This window comes from Talpa europaea (genome assembly GCF_964194135.1).
Source record: "Talpa europaea genome assembly, chromosome: 12".
NCBI lineage: Eukaryota > Metazoa > Chordata > Mammalia > Eulipotyphla > Talpidae > Talpa > Talpa europaea.
Genome location: NC_140079.1, coordinates 70,363,881 through 70,388,316, shown reverse-complemented (window position 1 = coordinate 70,388,316; position 24,436 = coordinate 70,363,881). Strand labels below are relative to the sequence as shown.

Here is a 24,436-nt window from a genome sequence, read left to right as displayed (position 1 = left end):
CGGCCTGCGGTAATCAACCTGGTAGGGGATGTAAGCGTGAAGGTGGAGGCTCTACTATTACCTGTGGAAAAACCAGGGACAAACAGGAAGCACTGACATCAGAAATGACTCATAGACCATAGAGGGGGCACTCCTTCACTGCTTTAATCCCCCCACAGAAACATTCCATCAGCTTTCTTTTTAGGATCTTTTCCTCCACAACAACTCAGATACTCCAGACTACTTCTGAGAGGGATTCAGTTTTTCCAAAGCCACAATTTCCTTGCCCTCTCCTCTCGCTCTGACTTCTCATACATAGTAACGAGAACTCGTGTTCAGTATTTGTTAATGAAGAAAGCAGGATTAGCCAGACTGTAAATGCTTTTTCTAAAACTCACTGTGGCAGTTGCCAGTGTTACAGACGGGGTAAAACTCATCTGAGAAGTGGAAGCTCTCAGGCTTAGAAAAAGTTCCTCAGTGGCTTTCTTTTGTTCAAATCTGGTCTCAGAGCCTTTCTGAAAAGGGAACTACTGTGACAGAGTTTAAATGGGTCTTCATGACAGAGTAACAGGTGTGCTTATGGTTTCCCCCTGGGGAGGGGTAGTGGTGTGCTGGCAAATGTGAACAACCACCACTCCAATAAAGACAACAGCAAAGACACAAAACTCAACTGAATGCATTTTAATGATCCTAGTGCTTTGTTCAAGAATTCATGAATCAGGTTGCATCCCATCCATCAGAGAGAAAGGATCTTGAGGAGAAGTACAAAAGGAGACTTTCACAGGCAGAAGGGAGCAGAAAAAAGGAAGTTAAACTAGGCAAAGAGAACCTCTCTGGTGGCACAGGCAGTTGAGCAGAGCACTGTGAAGCTGTCTGCAGCCTCTGTGGTGTGGGTTCTATCCCAGCTGGCCACGGAGATACCCACATGGCGTGGCAGACCTCTCCTGTCTCGCCCGCTGCTCCACTGAGGGGTGTATTTCATTCAATCTGCCTGTTCTGTTCCCCACTCTGTCTCTGGTGAATCCTCTCACCTTCCCACGCATCTGGCCTGTACCCCCATTCTTGTATGCATGAGTAAATAAATCTTAAAAAAAAAAACTAGGCAAAGAGTGGGCAGATCACGGCCAGGTCACCTTCCTTTAGAGGGTGGTAAGGGTCTATCAGGCAGATGACCTCATGTAGCCCGTCAATTTCTCATTGACTGGTGTAAGATCCTATTTCTGGAAAGTTTAAAACTAAGCTAAATCTCGGTTTGTTCACGTGGATTTAACATAAGGAACTCCATTTTGTGCCTATTGTCTTATTTTTAAACAAATCATCAAACCCTCATTTTTAGCACCTGCCCATTTTTGTGGTAGCATTTGCATAAAGATTACTGTCATATGGTATTTTCACTACACAGGTACAATTGATGTAAATAATCTCAAGAGCTCAAAAAGAGTAAAATGTAGTAAAATAAATAGAAGTAACGTGTTTGGAGCACTTGTTACCTTTTAAGACTATAATTTACTTAAATATAAGCTTATGTAATTTGGATTTTAAAAGTGGCTATATTTAACAACAGCCTTGCAAAAATTTCTGAATTTTTATCAAATGATGTGTAAATATAAATTGGTATAAGCCACTTCTGCCTCCACTAGCTTTGGGGGTTCTGGGACTTTGAGAGAAGAGAGCAGGAGAATAGATTCAGGAAGGGTGCATACCAGAACCTAAGGATGACCAAGGGACTTTGAGGACAGAATTGAAAGAACTCAATTTTAATTTTCTTTCTATTCTGTGTTATGCTGTAGACTTCAACCCTTTTCCTCAAATCCATAAGTGTGTCCAAAAAGGTGATTAAAGGGACCTCTCTGGTGGCTCAAGAGGTTAAGTCTCAGCACTATGAAGCTATCTGCAGCTGCTGCAGCACGAGTTCAATCCCCGGCCATGGACGTGACCCACATGGTGCAGCAGACTTCTCCTGTCTTGCCCACTGCTCCCCTCAGCAGTGTATTTCAGTAGATCTGCCTGTTCTGCTCCCTACTCTATCTCTGGTGAACCCTCTCACGTCTCTCCCCTGCACCTCTGGCCTACATCCCAGTTCTTATATGCATAAATAAATAAATCTTTTTTTAAAAGTGATTTAAAAAGACAATTTAGGTGAGTAAGGAAAATGGGTTAATTCAGGCTCTTTTTCGCCTCATACTGCTAGCCTCTATCCTGCAAGCCACTTGCAGCCTTGTTTTTCTCCTAGGTTTTGTTGCTCACGTGTGATAATGTGTTATTGCAAAGCACGCTTGGGATCACGAGCAGGGGGCATGCTCACCTATAATTATGGACACCTGGACCAGAAGTGGAGAGGTTGAGAGGGAAGAAAGAGGAGAGAAGCTAGAGAGAAGCTAGAGAGTGTTGCATTGACCACACCGCACTGACAAATGGGAGTCGTGGAGCTAGCTGTCAGATGTAGGATGCTGCTGAAAGAGCATGATCCTGGCCCTTTTATTCTTAGAATAATCATACAGCATCCGTTGAGTGGGGATGGAGCAAAGAGAAAAGGGAGGGGTGAAACTAGGAAAAGTGCTTTCTCATGATTGTATCAGGGGTCTCGAGCCTGCTCCCCAGGCACTTCTTATCTGCTTGATGGCTCGGTATTATAAGTGAGATCAAGCCCTAGATCCCCAGCCATAGTTTCAATCTTATCAACAAGGCTTTCCACTGATCAGCTTCTGGGGTCCCTGTCATACATCAGTTCTTGGCTCCCCGGGAGTTCCTGGTTATCCCTGGTGATACATGGTCTTCCCAGGGCTGATCATGCTTTCTGCTCTTGGTTGATTTGAAAGGCATCTTGTAAGGTTTGGCTCCTATGACTGATTGACTGGGCGGTTCTGATCTTGTATAGGAGTGAAGAACTGCAGGTAGCAAAAAATGGTGGCTGAACAGACCGCTTAGGATTAGCAGTCCCACAAGAGAGAGCTCCGAGATTATGGGGGCTGAGAGGCTTTGTTGCTGCCTCCCTCCCTTCCCTCCTTCTCACTGGTCTGCCTATGTACCTGGTCCCCTGATTCAGCATTAAAGGCCTGTCAGATATACCCAGGGCTCCAAGATTCATTTTCTGTTTGCTCAAATCAACAGTGAACCTATCTGGCCTATGATTGTTACCTCTACAAGGTGATACAAAGACTTTTTCTTAACACTTCATGTAGTGGACAGTTTCTGTTCCAGAAATGCAGACTGGGAGGTGGAAGCTTTTATAAAATAAAGAATGAGGAACAACAAAGTAAATACAGAGCCCAGCATGTTTTTGGTCAAGCATTTACAGGACACACAGGTATCTAAGTTTGGTTTGTTGAAATTCCCCCCCGTACAGGAGTGACTCTATCTTGGACCTGGAAAGTGATTTCAACAAGTGAAAGTGTTGTAGATGCATAGACTAGTCTTCAGTACAGCAGGTCCCCCGATGGCATTTCTCTCACATTCAGGCTGGGACTGCTTTTCCTTCCCATGTACTTTATACACCTTATAACAAAATGATTTTTATTAAAGCACCTGATTTCATCATAAATTGTTTCTTTCAAAGTTACAGTTTCCAAAAACTTTGGATGACATTAAGAGAGAACTTACCACACTTTAAGAGTCAGAGGCAGCCTAAGGATGAAACAATGCAGAGAGAACACAGTGTAGATGTGCGGGGGGCGAGAGGACACTCACCTTGCCAGTGAGCAGTGAGAGGCTACCAGGTAAATATAATAAGCATGCTCTCTGCCTACCCACCCAACCTGCAATCCTCAGAAATAGGGATTCCAATTGAGTGTGGGATGGGGCTTGAGGAGTTTGATTTGAATGTTAAAGGAAAGGGTGATCGTGGGAGGGTGAGAAGACTTGGTTTGGTTCAGATATTTAAAAAATACTTTTTAAAAAATAGTTTAAATGAACTGATAATGACAAGGATTAGTCTTGATTATTTACTTCAGATAATGGATAACTGAAGAGGGGTCACTTTTTTATCCTGTTTTTTTTCTTGATAAGGTGGATGACATGGCCAGATGTATAGACAATGTTAATTGGTATATGGGACCCACAAGATAGAGGCCACATCACAATTGCAAACCAAAGGTAGCCTGCACTTCTGGGGAACACCTGTCAGGGCATCCTGACATACACCAATCACAGTCCTCTGATTCAACCGTAACTAGCTTGCCTTACCTGAGAAAATCGGACTTGCTGGTCCTGTAAGGAAATCCTCATCACCTGCTCTACTGTGGCCTATTTCTCATGGCCATTTCTCATCTCTATAAACCCCACTCTTGCTCAAAATTCCAGTGCTTCATGGCTTGTAAGGCACCCTACCTGCCAATACATGGGTTGCTTCCCCTTAAATAAGGAAATCAAATGCATCACTAAATGGCTTTAATTTTGTCATTTGACAGACACTGGAAACAACTTTCAGAAGTTTGCTGGCAAAATTATTATGGAAATTGTCCCAGACATCCAGAAATTGGAGGCATTTGGATGACTTGACCAGGAGAAACTGTTTAAAAGGAAGAGCCAGGCTGCTAAGTGTCTGCCACCATACCTTTGTCAACAGGCCCAGAGGAGAGGTCTTTGGGTGGGTCTTTCAGAGCCCACCCACCCCAGGGTCACATAGGATCAATGGTAATTGTAGTTCTCAGACCACAGCAAAAATGAAACATCAGGTTAGAAGGTACTGGATTTTAAAAGGCAGGTACTATGGCGAAAGAAGTAACTGTCATCCTAATATGGTAGGAGGTTATAGGAGGATCTAATAAAAAGAACATGGTAATTAAGAACTACAATGACAGGCATAAGTAATCAAGAAATGGGTGAAATAATAGTTGCTATTTAAGATGGAAGGTGCTAATTAAATATTCTAAACAGATTTCCAGAAAAAAAAATGTTTCTAACAGAAAGAGGTTTTGTGAAGAGATAGACTTCAGCAGTCTGAAAAAAATGTACTAAGGCAAAGCATCTTGTTTCTTAAGGGTGCTAGCTAAATGCAGATTTACTATCTAATTTTTACATTTGAGTTTTTTAAAAAAACATCTGGTACCCCTTTTTTAATTTGTCAGAGTTGTTTGGATAGTAAAAGAAATTGAAATTAGACTTCTGGTTACAACTTTTCTGTTTTTCCCTCATAATTTATTTAGAACCAAACTGCTAAAGTCTCCTGTGAAATAACAGAAAATTTCTATATCGGTTTCTGTCCCCAGTTCTCAGCAAAGAACTCCTAAGATCCTTGTGATTTCCTAAGGGATAAGAGCATTAGGGGCATCTTTTGTTCTGATATTTGGTCTTTCATCCCAGTTTCCAATACAGAGGTCCTAAATCCCTTGGAATTTCCTAGGTGTTGGGTGACTCTGATGGGCTGCCTGATTACTTCATAATGGGACAGGTCACCAGAAAGACCAAATTGGAAGACCAGGCTTAGAAGCTTGCAACTTTAAGGCTTCCTCCTACTACCCCTCCCAGACCAATTTCTTGTAGAGGGCTGGCATTAATGATCAGTCATGCCTATATGATGAAGCTTATATAAAACCCCGAAGTGTACTGGGTTTGGAAAAAGAACTTACAGTTTGCCAAACACATGCTGGGAGTAGGGTGCTGGTAGAAAGGATATGGAAGCTCCAAGTCCCTTTCCTATACCTCACCCTATAAATCTCTTCCTTCAGAATATTCATCAATTTCCTTTATTATAGCTTTTAAAAATAAGCCAGTAAATGCAAACAAATATTGTTTGAGTTCTGTGAGCCATTTTAGCAAATTAATGAACACAAGGAGGGGTTATAGGAACCCTGATTTTTAGCTAGACAGTCAGAAGTACAGATGACAATTTAGGACAGGAAATTAGCATCTGAAGTGGTGGGGGATGTGTGTGTGTGTGTAGGTATATGGGACCTAACACTTAATTGGGATATTAGCCTCAGTTCTACTTTTTTTTGTCCCTGTGGTAGGAACTTGGGCAAGTAATTTAGCTACTAAGCCTCACTTTCTTCATCTGTAAAATGGAAATAATATTAGTGCCTCAACCATAGAGCAGCTGTGAGGGTTAAATGAGGGAATTTGCACACATCACCAGCATGGTGCTCACATCCAGCATGGCGCCCGCATATAAGAAATGGCTTCTTCCATTTCTCTTGCCACTCCTTGTCTGAGTCTTTGCTTTCTCCTCTTTGCCCAGAGCAGCAGGCTGTATTTGATACTTCTCTTTTCAATCTTTACTCACTCTGTAGGGGATTTCATTTAGCATCCTGTCTGGAAACATCACTGATGTATTGGAGAGTCCCAATGAAAGTTGCTCCTGCTCAGTAACATTTTTCAGCTTCCAGTTGGGGATACATAAAGCAAAAGCAAGACCCAGGAAATGAACCATGGGGTTGTTCCTGGGATCCTGTGCTCACCTGATCCCTTCTAGTCCTGATTCACCTCCTATGATTCCATTGCAGTCTTTTTCTGTTTGGTTACATATATTGTCTAGAATTTTTTTTTTTTGACCTAGATTTTATCTGAAGGTGGGAGGAGAATCAACAAAATAAACTGGTTTTGAAGAACCAGTGGGAAATAAAATAAAGTTGCTTTATAATAATACCTTATGAGGCCTCCTTATTCAATATAAAAATTACTGTGTTGATATGAATCAGCTGGATCGCATAAAGCTGGGATAACAATACTGTTATGAATAACATGGGAGTAAGACTTTGAAGTAAGTGTCCTGTTACTAACCAGCTGTGATGCTGAGAGAGCATCATGGAAACTCAGCTCCCTTATCTACAGGAGGGTGGAATGTTGTGAGAATAAAACGAAATATCATGTACAGAAGACACCATAAATGACAGGTATAGTTTTTCCTTGATAACCATTGGGTCAGAGACTGGGAGGGGTAGGGGCTTTGCTGTTTATTTATTTATTTTTTTAAATAAATTTTATTTTTATATTCCCCATTATTGTCTAGAATTTTTCATCATATTTAGTAGGAAGATTATCAGAGAAGTATGTCAGCTTCATCTTGGTGAAAGTGTCTACTGAATTTTAAAATTTTTGAAACAAGTTTAAGTAGTGGTAAAAAACTTTATATATAAGATTTACCTGCAACCATTTTTAGTTTTCAGTTCATTAGTGTTAACTATGTTCACATTGTTGTATATTAGAACTCTAGAACTTCTTGCAGAACTGAAACTGTACCCATTGAACAGAAAGAGTAGAGGTGTCAGACTTACAACATGAGATTGAAAGCTAAAATTGCTCATCTTGTGGTCACATGTGCCTCTTACCAAAAATTTATCTTAAGTTTTCCATAGAATTTTACAGTCCTTCCACTTCCTTGAACTTTTTTCTCTTGAAATTTTGTGAGTCTAAGATCTGTTGGTTCTCTTACCCCTCTCTCTATTTTGTTGTCATCTCTTGGGCCCTCTTTCTCAGTGCTATATTACTAGGGCCTCCTACATGTTTTCTTCTTGTTTTAGTCTACACACACTTTCTGGGCGATCTCACCAACCACACAGCTTCAGCTGCAACCCAAATGCCCACTTAGCTCTATTGCAGATTTGTTTAGTGGTCTGCTAATCTCATGTTTCCCAAGGACAAGACCAGCAACTGGCATACAGTGAGCAGTTAAATATGTACTTAATGAATGAATGATTAAATAATAACTATTTAATAAATAAAAAGCATTTGTAGGATTCATTGTTGAACAGATACATTTTGTTTTCTAAATATAAAATTATGATACAAATTTTGCCTCTATAATAAGCGTATTTTTTTTCACATCCTGCCTGCCTTGAAAAATCTCTGTTTTAACAAGTTAAAATGTCCAAGTGACTTTCTCCTTGGCCTGAAATTGCCATGCATTCACCCTTAATTTGGAATGTTACCAGATCCAGGAAGAGGCTTTGATAGGGGTGTTCTCCTTTTCTGGGTTCACATGAGGATCAATCATATTAAGTCTATGCCAATGAAGGAAAAGAGAGAGAGAAGGAGAATTTAAGGTGATTATTGGGATGTCGAAATTATGGGATGTCATCTGAGTCTAAGAAAAGAGATCTATTTATGGGACAAGAAATCATAAGAGACTCCAAGCCACGGAGACATTGGGAGGGGACTGAAAGACAGGGAGATAAGACTACTGTGATGTCCTGAGAGCTAAAAGGAGGGACTCTAAGAGTGGGAAGATTCTGGAGTGTCCAATGCTGCAGAAAACAAAGAGAACCCTGTACCTGGACACTGCTACCTTTGAAGATGCAGCCCCAGAGGGACGATGGGGCTAGATATCAGAACATGAACCATTTGTTCCAGAGCTCTAGTAGTGTGGTCAGGGGTCGAGGTCTATTAGAATGTACCCCCTTCCTTCTCACAGGAAGCTAACTTCTGGGGAAGTAAAGACAAAGGTCAGACTTTCTCCTTCTCTAGTTGAGAAGACACTTTCAGTCTATTCTTCTCATCCCCTGAAATTCAGGATGAAAGATCTGTCTCATGACTCTAGAAGAGTAGGGTAACTCTCCTTTCTGCGTCTCTGTACAGCAAATGTCCTTATACAAATACCTCCCAGTATCCTGAGGGAGATTAAGTAGTTCTTTGCTATAAGTTTCAGGGAAATGTCCTAAAGCCACACAGGGTCCAATGAGTTGGTGCAGTGGAGGTAAGGGGTAGACAAGAGACGAGGCATTGTGATATTGAAACGAGCTAATTTGCTCCTTTGACCCACACGGAACTGGGGCAAATCTTCATAGCCCAGCCTAGAAGTTGGAAATCTGAATATTTAAGGCATCAGGCAAGCATAATAAAGGAAAGAAGCTGGAAGGAAAGGCTGGGATGAAGTGGAGCATGTACCCAGCTCAGAATAAGACAAAGGCTATTCAGCACAATGGAATTGTTGCCCTGTAAGAATGTGGTTCAGTGAGCTCAGATATCAGGGAAAGATTTTTAAAGAAAAGTAGAAAATCAGGATCTCTAGGAGAATTGTCCCAGTTTTCACTAATTAAAAAAAAAAAAAAGCATTTATGGCCAAATGGCTATAGAGAAGATCCTGGCTCTCCTGCTGCCAGTTTGTGATTGCCAGTTTAGGACTTACGGCAGTATGTCAGAAGAATACAGTCCTCACTCCTCAATTCATTGCTGGCTATTCCCCATTGCACAGCACTACCTACCATCAGGGGGTCTGAGCCCCTTTCCTCAACACTCAGGATTTGGGTTATTTTCTCCTCCATCCTTATATGCTAATGCTGAGGGAGGTGGAGGGATGAGCAATGCCTATAGATAGGAATAGGGAAAGGGCTGCGGTCCTTTAGTTCTAATTTAGTTTCTCAAATCCATAGGTATGCTACCAGTTTTCTATTAAAGTACTGTAAGATAAACATATAACCTCACTGCAATTAAATTCCTCTTGAAGACACCCCAGGTAATCTACATGCAAAACTGAATGTTTCTCCTATAAAGCAGGCTAGAGCCATCCAGGGAGTTAAAATGATGCTACTTCCTGAGTCAACAAAGACTGTGCTACGCTAAGAAAAGAAGACTCAAATAATAATAATATCAGAAATTAAAGAGGCACCACCACAACTGATGCCACAAAAATGAAAAGCTCCTAAGACTACTATGAAAAGTTATATGCCAATAAATTGGGCAATCTAGAACAAAAGGATAGAAACATGCAATCTACCAATACTGAATTGAGAAGAAATAAAATGTGAAAAGGAAACTGAATCAGTAATAAAACACCTACTAACAAAGAAACCTCAGGACTAGATGATTCTACAGGTGAATTCTCTCAAACTTTTAAAGATAGGTAACACCAATCTTTCTTAAATTCTTCCAAAAAAAAAATTGGAAGAGGGAACACTTCTGAACTCACTTTTTGAGGTCAGGATGGGAAAAAGATAGTGTCTTTAAAGATGGTACTGGGAAACTATATCCACCTGCAAAAACTTGAAAACTTATCTTGCACTATACACAAAAATCAACTCAAAGTAGATTAAAGACTTAAACAAAAACTTGAAGTCTTAAGATTTCTAGAAGAAAGCAGGAGAAAATTTTTTGACATTGGCCTTGGCAATGATCTTGAATTTGATACTAAATGCACAAGGCAACAAAAGCAAAAATAATTAAGTGGGACTGCTTCAAACTAAAAATCTTCTGCACTGCAATGGAAAAATTAAAATAAAAGACAACCTATTGAATGGGAGAAAATATTTGCAAATCACATATTTGCTGAGGAGTCAATATACAAAATACATATTTTTTACTCAGTTGTAAAAAACCTCAAATAGCCCAATTAAAAGCAGGCAAATACTCTGAATAGACATTCATTCAAAGAAGGTATTTAAATGACCAACAAGTATACGAAAAGGTACTCAACATAAATAATCATCAGGGAAATGCAAGTCAAAACCACAATGAAATATCAACTCAACTGCTTAGGATGACTATTATATGAAAAATGAAGATTATGCCATTGGTGAGGATGGGGGGAAAGGGAACTCTTATACAATGTTGATGGAAATGTAAATTGATAGAGTTGTTATAAAAAACAGTATGGAATTTCCTCAAAAAATTAAAAAAAGAACTACCATACGATCCAGCAATCCTACTTCTGAGAAAATATTTAAAGAAAATGAAATTCATGGATCAACATAGAGGACAGTGATCTACCTGAAATAATCCAGATACAGAAGAAAAAAATACCACATTATCCTATTGACATGAGGAATCCAAAATGGTCAAACTTACAGAGGGAGAGAGTAGAATGATGGTTACTGGGAGGTAGGGAGAGGGGAATAGGGAAGGTATTGTCAAAGTTTCTGCTATGCAAGGGGAATATGTCTCAGAGATCTACTGTACAGCATATTCCCATAGTTAACTATGGGCCTTGAGTACTGAAAAATTTGTCAAGAGGGCAGATCTTGTGTTAGGTATTCTTGTCTCTCACACACACAAATAAAAAAGTAGATGGTGTAGAAAACTTGTGAAGGCAATAAATATGTTTATAATATTGATTGTGGTCTTGGTTTCATGAAAGTATACTGTATCCTTGTCTCCAAACTCATTTAACAGCATGCATTAAATATGTACAGCTTTATGTATGTCAATCATGCCTAATAAAGTACTTGTTTTAATTTAAAAATACCTCAAATTCACAAAGAATCAGAGAATTCTTCCCATGGGGAAAAAAACATTATGTCTCATAAGGGGTAAAAGAATGTCATTAAAACAATCTGAATAGAGAAAGATAGTTTCCTATCTGATGTGGAGACAGTCAATTCTTATATACAGTCAATTCTTTTCTTCTTTCTTGTGGTGCAAAAGGTCTTTGAGAAGATCCTGTCAGTTCAGGAGAATATAAAGTTAATAATAACAACTACCACAACAGGAACGACAACTTTGGTTGACACCCATCTGCTGAATAAACACTGTGGTATGAGCTTCAGGTACATTGCCTTAATTATCACAAAACTCCATCACATATTGTTTATTTATTAAGAATATGTTCTGAACATATGCTAGGGGCTACAGATACAGGGATAAACAAAATAGTCATGATCTCTGCTTCTGCAGAGCTTATGGGAAATTAGGAGAAATAGAAATTATACAAAAACAAATAAATACTGTCATGTGGAAACACACTGACCCCTTCAGATCAAGCGGTCTGGGAAGGTCACTCTTAGAAGATGATGTCTGTAAGCTGGATCCTAAAGAAAAACGAGGATCCAGACAGGCAGCAGAAGTTATGTGAGTAACTCTAACACAGAACACTTTCCTTTAATAGCGTTGCTGATGGAAGATTAGGTAAAAAGAGATAGTGGGGAACAGTAATGCTAGCTGGGGCTGAAGATGGGCCAGGTCATCCAGGCCATGGAGATGCAGCTTCCTTCTGAGTGCTCGGGGAGTTTGCAGGGGTTTAAACAGATAAGAAAAGGATCAGATTTATACTGAAAATTTCCCCTGTTGTGTAGAGTAGATGGGGGATGACAAGAGCAAAAGTTGGGGACAGCTGTTCAGAGTTTTTTGCCATGTTCCCAGGTTAGAGACAATGATGGCTGCATATAGGAGGGGGTTTGAAGACTTGGGAAAAAGTGAATAAGTCCAGGATATATACTTGGAGGTAGATCTGGTGATAGAGAAGCTGGAGTTAGGAAAAACCCAGGTTCCTGGTTTGAGTAACAGGGTGGATATATTCCCATTATCTAGGAGTCTAGGAGACTAAAGAAGTTAGTCTCAGCCCAAAGAAGTTAGGCAACTTGATCCAGGAGGTATGTCTCGTAAATGATGAATGAGGATATGGACCCATCCTCCTGGGTCATTCAGCTGCAGAGATAACATGTAACCACCACACGGTCCCCTCTTCCAGTGAGTCATAATCCTGCTGCTTTCCAAAAGGAGAGGCACAGCTGAAGTATCATCTCTGTCAAACATAACTCCATTTGCTAAGTTTCCATGGAGAAAGTCAATATCCAAGTGTGTTATCTGAAGCATGTTTGGGTCTGCTGCAGATTACAATATCTTATTTGGATGACATGTTGGAAAACTGTTATTCCTTAGATTTTGACGTAGGTAAACAGGTTCATATATGGTTGTCTGGAAGCAATGATCCTGGATATTCAAATTCTGTTGCTTGGCAGAGACCAAGCTCTGTTCTCTCATGGCATCAAGGGAAGATGTGTCTTTCCTGAATTCCTTTCAGGTCCTTCCACAGCTTACATGAAGCTGTCAAGAAATGGGTTGACTCTAATGGGAAAAAGAGGAAAATGAAGTAAGTTAATAAGAGCCTCAGGCCATACCTCATGGCTACAGAGGAGATCTGAAGAGCACCGGCAGGCACATAGAGCATTAACAGCAGAAGGTGGGGTTAAATTACAAAAGTAAATAGGTTGAAAACTCAATTATACATAGTGATCCAAAGATGAGATAACTTCTTGGTTATATTTTAGTGATGTTCTGAGACTTTTGCAGCTTGCTGGTATTTGTATATCTGAAAAAACCTTCTTTACTTTTACTTTATTTGCAAAGTCAGGTCTGAAGAGAAGATTAAGAATATAAGAGCGTGGGGCAATTATGAACTTACCTGTTTGGACTGATGAATTGTGGAGTAAATTGTGCTGGAACCATTGTTTTTTGGAGGTATTTGAATTTCTGTGTTCTGTAAAAAATAGTAATATCCATTTGGCTCACACAGGCAAAGGTAGTCATACATCTATACACTCCTAGGTGCAACAAGAGAATGCTGTCCTGTTCTTCAGGAGGAAGTCTAGGGAGTGTTAAGCAGGGGAATCAGGAGACCAAAAACTGTTAGCAAGCAAACAGTTAAAGGTTTAGTATCATTTCCTGAGCCCCAAAGAGTACAACCTCCCCTCCCCCTGCAAACCAGTACACTCAAGAGCCAGATAGAGCCTTTCTGGCAGCTGGTGAGAAGATAAGGCATTCTTGTGCTGTATTCAATTCTTTCCTTCCTACATTTTTAAGAACTGACTTTTATCCCAGATGATTATTGCATTTTATCTTCTGGCTCAATCAACTTTATTGGACTTTTGTTGCTTGGTGTGTTAAGAGTTATTCCTTTTGCTTCCAAAAGGAAGTTAGAAATGCAATATGAACTGAGCAAGTGAGCGCACCCCTTCTTGTTCGCTGTCTTTAAGAAACCTCCTTTTTTGGATATCTGTGAGGGAGTTTTGCTTAGGGAATTCAAGATTTCTAGTTAGGCTGTTGCTTCCCTTAGTTGGAGAAGAGCCACTTGAGGGCTTATGTTTCAGAAGACATGGAAACTGACCTCCCAGGATGTATAGTGTTATTTAAAACATGCCACCTGCGGGTGCTTTATTTGGGGTAGTAGGGGAATTGCTGATGCATGACCAAGGAGTCCCTGATGCCTGACAAAGGCCATCCTGTTACATTTCGAGAGGGAAGGGGAGGCTGCTTGTGCTTGAGTCTTCTCTTGTGGAGTTGCAAATTCTTGTCCCCTGCCACTACTAAGGGATTACTTCTGAGTTGCCCCAAGTATCCTACATCCAGGGTAAGAAGCCCCCCCACCATGTACAGAATTGTCTCCTTTGGAAACTCTCAAACTTTGTTGATTGTCGTGCAAAGACATAGGGGAAGAGAGAGGAAGACATGACCTTCACTTACAGGCAACTTGGGATTAAACTGAAGGGACAAGACTCACGAAGGCATTGAGCATTCAGAGCGCAAGGCGAAGCTGGGCATGAATAAACCTTCCACTGGGACTTCAAACTATACTACAAAGCCATAATCATCAAAACTGCATGGTATTGGAACAAGAACAGACATACAGACCAATGGAATCGAATAGAAAATCCAGAAATAAACCCACAGATTTATGGTCAACTAATCTTTGACAAAGGAGCAAAGAATATGCATTGGAGCAAAGAAAGTTTGTTCAATAAATGGTGCTGGGAAAACTGGGTCGCTACATGCAAAAGAATGAAGCTTGACCACCACCTCACACCATACACAAAAATCAACTCAAAATGGATTAAAGAACTAGACATAAGACCTGAAACCATAAAATATATAGAAGGAAATATAGGCGAAACACTACGTGATTTGCACATCAAAGACATCTTTACAGACACATCACCCAAAGCAGTGATAGTGAAGGCAAACATAAACAGCTGGGACTACATCAAATTAAAGAGCTTTTGCACAGCAAAAGAGACAATAACAAAAACAAAGAGAAACCCCACAAACTGGGAGAACATTTTTGCACCCAACACTAATGATAAAGGACTGATCACAAAAATCTGCAAAGAGCTGATGAGACTCAACAACAACAAAGAAAATAATCCAGTCAAAAAATGGGCAGAAGAGCTTAAAAGAAACTTCTCTGAAGAGGAAATGCAAATGGCCAACAGGCATATGAAAAAATGTTCAACATCACTTGTCATCAGGGAAATGCAAATCAAAACTACCATGAGATACCATCTTACACCAGTGAGAATGGCACATATTAAAAAAACTAGCAACAACAAATGTTGGCGAGGGTGTGGAGAAAAAGGAACTCTTCTGCACTGTTGGTGGGAGTGCAAACTGGTCCAACCACTGTGGAAAGCTGTGTGGAGATTTCTGGACCTACTAAACATAGAGCTTCCATATGATCCAGCAATTCCACTCCTAGGTATTTACCCAAAGGACACAGAAACATCAATTCCAAAGAACACCTGCACCCCTATGTTTATAGCAGCACTGTTTACAATAGCTAAGCTTTGGAAACAACCCAAATGCCCAAAAATAGATGACTGGATCAAGAAGATGTGGTACATATATACCATGGAATATTACTCAGCATTCAAAAAAGATAAACACATGCAATTTGCTGCAACATGGATGGCGCTGGAAGGGATCATGCTCAGCGAAATAAGCCAAAAAGAAAAAGAAAAATACCGGATGGTCTCACTCATAGCAGGAATCTAGAAAACTTAAATAAGGGACCAGGAAAATGAATAACTATAAGAAAGTGAAAATCAAAATCAACAAAAAACTATGAACCAGAGACACTTTTAGGGGGGCGGGGGCGGGAGGGGAGGGATTGGGGTCAGAATGGGGGGCTGCAATTGTATGGGGAATATAACAATAAAATTTATAAAAAAAAAAAATAAACCTTCCACTGGGTTCCCTGTCTTGCTACCTTCTCTCTGTTTAATGGTGTCTGCCGTTTGGGTCAGTCAGCGGATTGTGGTGAAAGTTTGTACCTAGTGACTATAAGAATAATGAAAATGGCGTATCTAGCTGGAAAGACTCACCCGATCTGAATGCATGACCTGGGCATACACGGTATTCCCCTGAGAGAATGACGCATACTCTGGGTTCCTCACATTCTCTGCTGTGAACACAGAAGGATGGTCAGTGCAGGGACCATCTTGCAGGACCCTGCCCACCCCTGGGGCACTTTCTGACCCCATAGAGGGAGTTGTTGGAGTCACTGCCCTTCCTCAAGTTTCATTCATTTTTGACAGTTTATGAAATTCTGGTTTGAACCAAACTTTCTCAACCATGTGTTGAGAAACCATGTTCTGGCCTCATCTGGCAGGAACATGGCTTACAGTACCCTGACACTTCCAGTCTACTTCTGGACTCACATGTAGGCCAGGAAGCCCCCACCCCTCATGCCATGCAAGAACGGGAGAACCTAATTGGGAGCGAAATGGAGCCAGTCACATGCATAATGTGATTAAACTTTCTTGAGGTCCTAAGGTGGGTTTGACAAGGAACTGGAGGTTCAGAAAATTTGACTGACATTGGCACCTAGCTGCAAGGAAGCATTTGGACAGGATACTTGCCTCTGGCTCCATGCCTCATCCCCTGCCCTCTACACAATGTCACATCCCTCTCCCCGTGAAACGATACTAAGTGCCAGTCTGAGTCCAGAGCCTGGGCCTTGTGTCTACATCATAGTTCTTCTCTGACCAGGTCCACCTACTTCCCAGCCTTGGCTGAGTGTGGTGGTAGGGCCAGCATTTTGTCTCTCTCTGGGTCTGTGATGCTCTAGTCCTGTCCCAGTGCTGGGCTTGCTGGGTGAGAATGAACAGGCACCATACTTGCTTATCCATCGGCGGGGTGAGAGGGACCCTAACTCAACCCAAGAAGCTCATGTGCTTGTGAAGGACCCTGTACGTCCCACAGGGACAGACATGTTTGGTCACAGATCATGTCCCCTGGCACTATTTGGTCCATCTGAGCAGTGGCATTCTGACCCCTCCTCTCAAGACCCTGTCCTCTGATCGCCCCTTTTCTCACCCATTTGATTTTCCCCACCCATTAACTGTGGGGAGCTCTGAGTTTGAAAACTCACCAGGATGCTGGGTTTGCTCAAAAGAGAACGAAAGGTCACCTAAAAAATAAAGTCAGGGACACTGAAATTTAAGGTTGTGGAAGGAGAAGCATCTGTACCCCCACAGGTGTCTCTAGAGGATGAGGTGGGAAGGAACCTCAAAGGGAAAGGCAGTCAGGTCCCGAGGTTGGGTTCTGCATGCCAGTGGCACTTCCCTCAGGAGATGAGCAGGTGTGTGGCCACAGCCCAGGGTGTCCCAGTGGATGTGGGAGCCAGGGTTTTCACATCCTCCCTCCCTTTATCTGTCTCCCATAGGATGGGCAAATGGCACCCACTAGCTCTGTTTCTGGAATCTTGGAGAAGACATAAGTAGGAAGAAAGGAAACATGCCTTTTTTCTTCTTAAAAAATAAGAAAAGAAAGAAGACTCCCAGCACCAAAACCACCAGCACAGTCAGGGATATGAGTATGATCCACGTGACCCCGAGGACTGGTTTTCCTAAAAGTCCTGAAAAGAGAAAAAAATTGCACTTGAGACATGAATGAACATTTTTCTCAGAAGCCTCAGCATAGTCCCTTCTGCCTCTCCCCAGGCAGGCTTTCTGAGAGTGGGCTCTTACAGCAGACATGGGGCACACAGCCTGGGGGAGACCGGGAGGAAGAGATTCTGTACCCCTCAGGTCTTTGCCTTTGGGCACTGAGTAGGGTGTGTCCTCTCCCTATTGTCTCCCACTGGGGCATTGGTTTTGGATCACAGAGTGATGTGGGTGATGGTGTGAACACCCCACAGCAGCTCAGGGCTCCTAGAGAGACTAAGACAAACTGTCACCTTCACAGAGACTCTGGACAGAGACTGAGGAGGAGATGTTGCTGACGGGATTCTCAGCTATGCAGGTGTAGCTGTTCTGCTTGCTGGACTTCCAGGGGTCCCAGTAGACAGTGAGGTTTACTTCTTTTAGATTCATGTTTCCTGTCTCCTGCCACCCAAAGGAGACACTGTCATCTGGATTCTCCACAGAGCAGGTCAGGTAGATCTCACAGTTTCCGTTTTTAGACAGCTGAGTGTGGTTGGTAACATGTAAGTTACTCACTCGCCCTGTGTGTAGAGAAATATTCTGGAATAAGGACAAAAGACTTGACTCAGAATGTTGTCCCTCTCATGTTTCTGTATTACTGACCTTCTGCTACATGTTATGATCTGTAAACTCTGTAAATAACACAGCTACCTGGTTGGAGAGAGCTTTGGGTGACCAGTTGATGAAGGAGATTGACATGATACAGAACAGCCAGTAGGGGGAAGAGGGGAGAGAAAGACCTGGGTTCCCATCAACTACTCAGATGATTTGGGTTGGCCACTTTTACTTTTCTGGCTCCAGTTTACCCCTGGGGTCCTTTCTAGCCTATGCACTGCCCAGTGTGTAAAGACACTTGGAGACTACCTGAATGTCCCCCACCCCACCTTAGGGTGAAAGCAGAAGACCAGGTAGAGGGGACCAGTGTCTTCCATCATGGGATTCCCTGGCTGGAGTTGAAGAGGGACGTTAACTTCCTTGGGCAACCATATTTCCACAAACTGGTGGGAATCCTGGTCCTCATTGCTGAGGATACTGGTTCCAATGATGACAAAGACCAAGATGGGGAAGATCAGCAAGACAGAAAGGGAACTGTGGAGAACCAAAGAATTAGGAAATGAAGATGTGAAGGAAAAGAGAGTAAGCAAGCAATTCTGGGGATCAAAGAGTTCAGTGTATTTGAGAAGACATGCATTGCTGGAACTTCTGAAAGCAAAGACCAGAAAATATTGCCTAATATGATATCAGTAACTGTGACTCTAAAGGAACATGGGAGAAGTACAAGAAAGGCCTTCTCTTGGCCTGAAGGTTAACTGTGACCCAGTGGTGGAGGACAGATGGACTCCAATGTCTGATCATAAAAGACAGTAAAGCTTTAAGCTAAGTTAACTGAGTAGGAGTCAGGAAACACATCTTGCCAAAATGAAGTTTTCATGTAATGGCAAGAGTGCTGGATTTGGGGTCAAGCAGACCTAGGTTAGAACCAAGGCTTTGTTATTTACTATCTACATCACCATGGACATGATGGTTTCACCCCTGTAAAACCTGGGCAACAATGCCTGCTTCTCAGGTAATTATGAGACTTAGTGAGACAGTAACACACCAATGGCAAATATTTGGCATGAATGTCATATGTCCGCCATCTATGTCCATGACTGACCTCAAACATCTATCTCGTTACCTTTCTCAACCTGATGATTATATAACTGCTTACTTGACATTTCCATTATGTATCTCAAACTCAATATTTTGAGAATTCTGTTCTTCCCCACTTTAATTGATAACAACTGTATTGTTCCAATTGCTCAAGTCAAAAGTCCTGGATTCAGCCAGGATTCATCTTTTCACTTCACAGCCCCACCTCAGGAAATCTGGTGGCTTTATCTCCAAAATATATTCAGAACACAACCACTTTTCACTCCCTCCATTGCTTTCACCCAAGTCCAAGCCAACCTCATTTCTTGCATGGATCACTGCAATAGCAACCTAATAGGTCATTGGCTTCCACCCTTGTCCCTTAAGTCTTTAAGTCAAATCATATTATTTATCGCAAAATTCTCTGATGGCTGTCATTCGTTCTGGAGTAGAAGTCAAAGTGATGCTCTGAGCACCTCACATGATGTGACCCCTATTTCCTGATGGGTCTCATTTCCTATTACTCTTTTCCCCTTACTCTATTCCTTCATGTTTGTTCTTTTCAACATTCCTTGAGCATGCCACCAGGCACAAAGAAGAGTCTGTCCTAGATGGATCTTCATCCGGACATCTGTGTGACTCACACCCTCACCTCCAACAGGTCTTGGCTCCAGTGTCATCTTCTCAGTGAGAAATATGATGAAATATGAACAGCATCTGTTTAGATTGCCCATGCTTAACAAATATTTTTGACTCAATGAATAAACATACCACGGTTTCAACATCTTTTCTTAACTGAATTCTAGACAGTTACTCCAGTTAATTGATATTATCCCATAAGATCAAATCTTTACCATGCCTACCCTGGTACAAAATAGTCATTGCCCAATGCTTTTATAAGCCTATGTAATTTCTTTGCACTTTTGTAAAGTATGTAGGTATAGCTTATACATCTCTTGGTGTATGTGTGCCTTGAAGGAGAGATTCCCCAAAGACCCTGAGAAAGTGTTGGCATGGAGCCTCAGGAGTGTGGCAGAAAAACATTATCTCAGCAAGTGTGATGGAGCCTGGAATGGAATCTGTCCTCAGGCTATCCACAGGGGTGTGTGTTTGTGTGTGTGTGTGTGCATGTGTGCGTCTAGGACTCCTAGATGAGATGAGTTGGAGTTATTGGGTGGGCCCTAAATCCAAAGATAAGTGTCCTTATAAGAGAAAAGGAGAGAGAAAATTGAGACAGATAGAAGAGGAGAAAAATAGAGAAGAGGAGGAGGCAGTGTGACTTTGGTGGCAGAGACTGGAACAATGCAGCCAAGGAACACCAAAGAATGCTGGCATCAAGCAGAAGTGGAAGAGTTGAGGAACAAATAGTCCTCCAGAGGGGTGAAGCTCAGCCCATGCCTGGATTTCAGGCTTCAGGCCTCCAGATTCAGAACAGGATAACATTTCTGTTGTTTTAAGTCATCAGATTTGTTGTCATTTGCTTTGTTTTAGCAGCCTTGGGAAGCAAATACATAGCCACAGGGTGATTTTGCTCTTTTAGTTGGCTTTCCTGTTCAGAACTTTTCCAGAATCCTCTTTTCCATCACATTCACCCGTACTATGTCCAAGTCTTTCAGGGACATGACTGACTGGGGTAATGTGGAACTGCAAAATATATAAGGAATACTAAAGATTAACATGTAAACCCTGTAACATGACATTTCATTTGATCAGTGGTGACCTGGTGACCTGGATACCATGTCTAAACCCAAAGGACTCCAGTGAAGTTTAGACACTGTGTGCTGGCCAGTAGATAAGAACTATGGACTCCCAAGGGCCTTTGAAGTTGTCTTGTTTGATTGTTAACACTGTATCTCCTGCACAATTTCCTACTAGGTGATTATCTTAAGGCCACCCAAAGCATCTCTGTAGGTCACTGGTAGTGAGAAAGATTTTATTTCTAATTGAATGCATAATCTGCCTCATTATAGCTCCCATAATTTGATTTCATGTTGAGGTTATTTACATTCAACATTTGGGGAAAATATTGTTAGAAATAAAATAATCTTAAGACGTTTCTCTTTCTCAGCACATCCTGGGGAACAATTCCCATGCAGACTACCACTCTGGACACTGACTGCTCCACTATGGGTCAGACTGGCCCTTGGGTACAGTAGTCATGTGGGACTCTCCCTGTGTGGCTTCTCTGTGGTTGTGACTGATGCTAGCTCAGGGGTGAGGCAGGGCCACCTGATGGGCCTTTCACGAGGATCACATGGCAGATGCATGTCAGGTACATGGAACAGAAATAGACATTTCACTGTTTTCACAAAATGCAAAGCCATATGAAGGGAGTGAGCAGGCAGAAAGACATAAGACTCAAGTTCTGCTCTAGCTGTCACTAACTGACCGTGCAACACCACGAGTTGCTTTCCTGTTGGACCTCAGTCTGACTCAGTGCCATGCACTTTCCTGCTAGGTGATGGTGCACAGTTGCAGTCACATAGAATGAAATATACAATATTTCTTAGTCCACTTATGAGTAAACCCCAAGCTTTGACTCACTGAAGATCTTCAGTGTGTAACAGGAAAACAATGTTTTGTTTGTGTTTATTTGGGCCTTGTAGGATCCTGAGTCTGTCATCTTCAATTTGTTGAGCTGTAAGGAGTAGGACTTGGTGACGTTGATCCGATGTTTCACTTCTAGTTTAGTAATGGTTGGTGGTTTTTCTGGCGATATGAAAATCATAGATGTTCCATCGTGGAGCCAGGTTACGGATTCGATATTCGATTCTGCAGGAAACCCCAAGGGAAGAGTTATGGACTCTCCCAGAACCCCGTTCAACTCCTTTGTGAATAAGTTGCATGGCAAAACCATATTCCCTGTAAACACAGAAGGAAATGGCTGTAACTCCTGCTGCCTTTCTCCCCACGCCCGCATCCTTTGCCCCAACTCTGCCAGTCTATTAGAGCTCTCTGACACTGAAGTCTAGACACATGATCAAGAGAAAAAGGGTAGGCAGTGTTGAAATGGATAATTTCAGACTCCACCCACAATAAAATGTGTAAGTCTCTTGGTTAATGGGAAGTAGATTCAGTTGACCCTGGCCTGGTCCACCTTCCACACAGGCTGGTCACTGCTGGCTCATGACCACACTGTCAGGTCCCAGCTCCTGAGTTCTCTGAGCATGAAGTGGAGGGGAATAAGGACACCAACTCCAAAAACCACAAGTCTTTGCTGATGAAGGATAATTAAAGCTCAACATTTACGCATTACTTACTGTGTGTCCAATATTATAGGCTTATGAGATTTAGAGAGCTAATAATAAGATTGGGCACCAAGGATTTAGAAATGTTCACGTGAACCAATGAATAACCATAACCTGACCTCAACATTCTTGAGATCTCAATCTCAGGAGAGCATTTGAGTGGGAGGAGATGTCTCTCAGGACCTTGACGCTCAGTTCCTGGGAGTGCTCATGCTTCCTCTCTCTCCTGGATTATCATATGAATGCCAGGTACATGGACACTTCATCATCAATTACCTCATCATCACATCTTTCCCACATCTCTTATTTCCCACAGCTATTAGTAAACTGGACCCTTCTTCCCTTTTGGAAACTCATGAATGAATATCATAAGTAAAATCTGTAGCAAAAATATATCCAGACATAACCAGAACACAGAGGTATGATTCCATTTAATTAAGTCCAAAAAAGGAGAAAAGCAAATCTATGCTTTCAGAAGTCAGCAGAGAAGTTACCTGGGAGGAGGAGGGTGGGATATTAAGAACGAGGGAATATAAAGGAGAAATTCTAGGCTGTTGGTGATGTACCATTTCTTGACTTGTGTCTGGGTGTGCAGGTTTTTATTCATTTTATGATTAATTCATTGAGCTGGCACTTAGGATTTGTATATAGTTGTCTCTGTGTATTATATTTCAGTTATAAAGGTTAATATGACAAGAAAAAACCAAATAAACCAGAATTATTACCATGGCCTAAAAGAGCTGAAAAAACTTAGTCACTTTTTTCTCTTTGACCTAATTTCCTAGAACTCCTCCTGTTATTCACTTTGCCAAACTCTCTGGCCTGGCTGTTCTCAGAACAGGCCAAGGTACATGTACTTACAGGTCTCTCTGCCCAGGGAATACGTGCCACAGGCTCAGTCTTTCACCTCGATAACATCCTTCACAAGAGTGTTTCCTTTAGGGAAGCCCTCTGAGATTGCTCTTTCTTCATGACCATGACATGAAAGCAAATATTTCTGTTTGTCTCATTCTTTGTTGTGGACAATTGGGAATATTGATTTGTGCATGTAGGTATCCACAGAATACTTTTTGAGTGAATGGACTCATCTTGGAGGTTTTCTGTCCAGAATTTAAAGACCAATTCTCTTTGTGAGTGAATCAAGGAGCCCCCTGGGAAATTCCTCCCTCATCTAGCATATTCCTAAATGTTCCTTTGTTTTTATGGATAGCAATTACTTATTTATTAAGTTGTTTATTGTTTTATTTGCTCAGTTCTATGCCAATTCTGTGAGTAAAGGCTTAGAAATGACATTCAAAAGCATATTTATTGGATTCCTTTTATCTACCAGTTTCTGGGCTGAAGACTAGGAATACATTGCTGAACGAGATGTTATTGGTCCTCTGGGCTCAGTAGGTGGTGAAAGATCCTGAGGAAAAGTCATGGTGTGCTGTGTTAGATGTTGGCTTTTTTTTTTTTTTTTAAGATTTTTTATTTATTTATATAAGAGCTGGGGTACAGGCCAGAGGCGCGGGAGGGTGAGAGGATTCACCAGAGACAGAGCAGGGAACAGAACAGGCAGACTGACGAAATACACTGCTGAGGGGAGCAGCGGGCGAGACAGAAGAGGTCTTCTGCACCATGTGGGTTTCTCCCTGGCCAGCCGGGGATCAAACTTGTGCTGCAGAGGCTGCGGACAGCTTCACAGCGCTGCGCTCAACCCGCTGCACCACCGGGGAGGCCCCTAGATGTTGACTAAGACATACCTTGACTCCACATGCCTCCTGCCATGAATGGCACCCTATATTTTAAACATCAAATATTTCATTCTGTCAATATTGTGAGATTGCCTTCCTCTCTTTCCCATCATCTTGAGGGTAAGAATTAGGTTTACTAAGTCTTTATTCCTAGCACTTAACACAATTTCTAGTTCAATACATGTTGAATTAATAGAGGCCTATGCTTTATGGGAGCACAGTGAAAAAGAATGGTTGAGAAGAGTTAAAGCTTGTTGGGGGCCACTTCCTAGAGGAGATAACATTGTTTGGAATAAAAACAAGAGATTCTCTATCTTTCAGTTGTTTGTGATTCATCCAAGAATGACACACCTTTTTCTTTTGCAATGTTATTTCTTTTGCCTCAAACACCCTTTCCCACATTTTCTACCTGGTGAGCTCCTATGTGTCCTTTAAGGATGAGCTCAAATACCTCTTTGCTTTTGTTTGTAGTATTTGTGGGATTTTTGCTTTGGTACAT

General features: G+C 41.6%; 1 protein-coding gene across 1 annotated transcript; it reads right to left on the bottom strand.

The window, feature by feature from the left end:
• Positions 1-11,626: 11,626 nt before the first annotated feature.
• Positions 11,627-21,681, bottom strand: SLAMF6 (SLAM family member 6; the record flags this gene model as incomplete). The annotated part of the gene is given in 6 exon segments (XM_084250103.1): positions 11,627-11,654; positions 12,744-12,763; positions 15,720-15,799; positions 17,502-17,561; positions 17,564-17,842; positions 21,498-21,681. Coding segments are annotated over 6 exon segments (651 nt in total).
• Between the last annotated feature and the right edge of the window lie 2,755 nt (positions 21,682-24,436).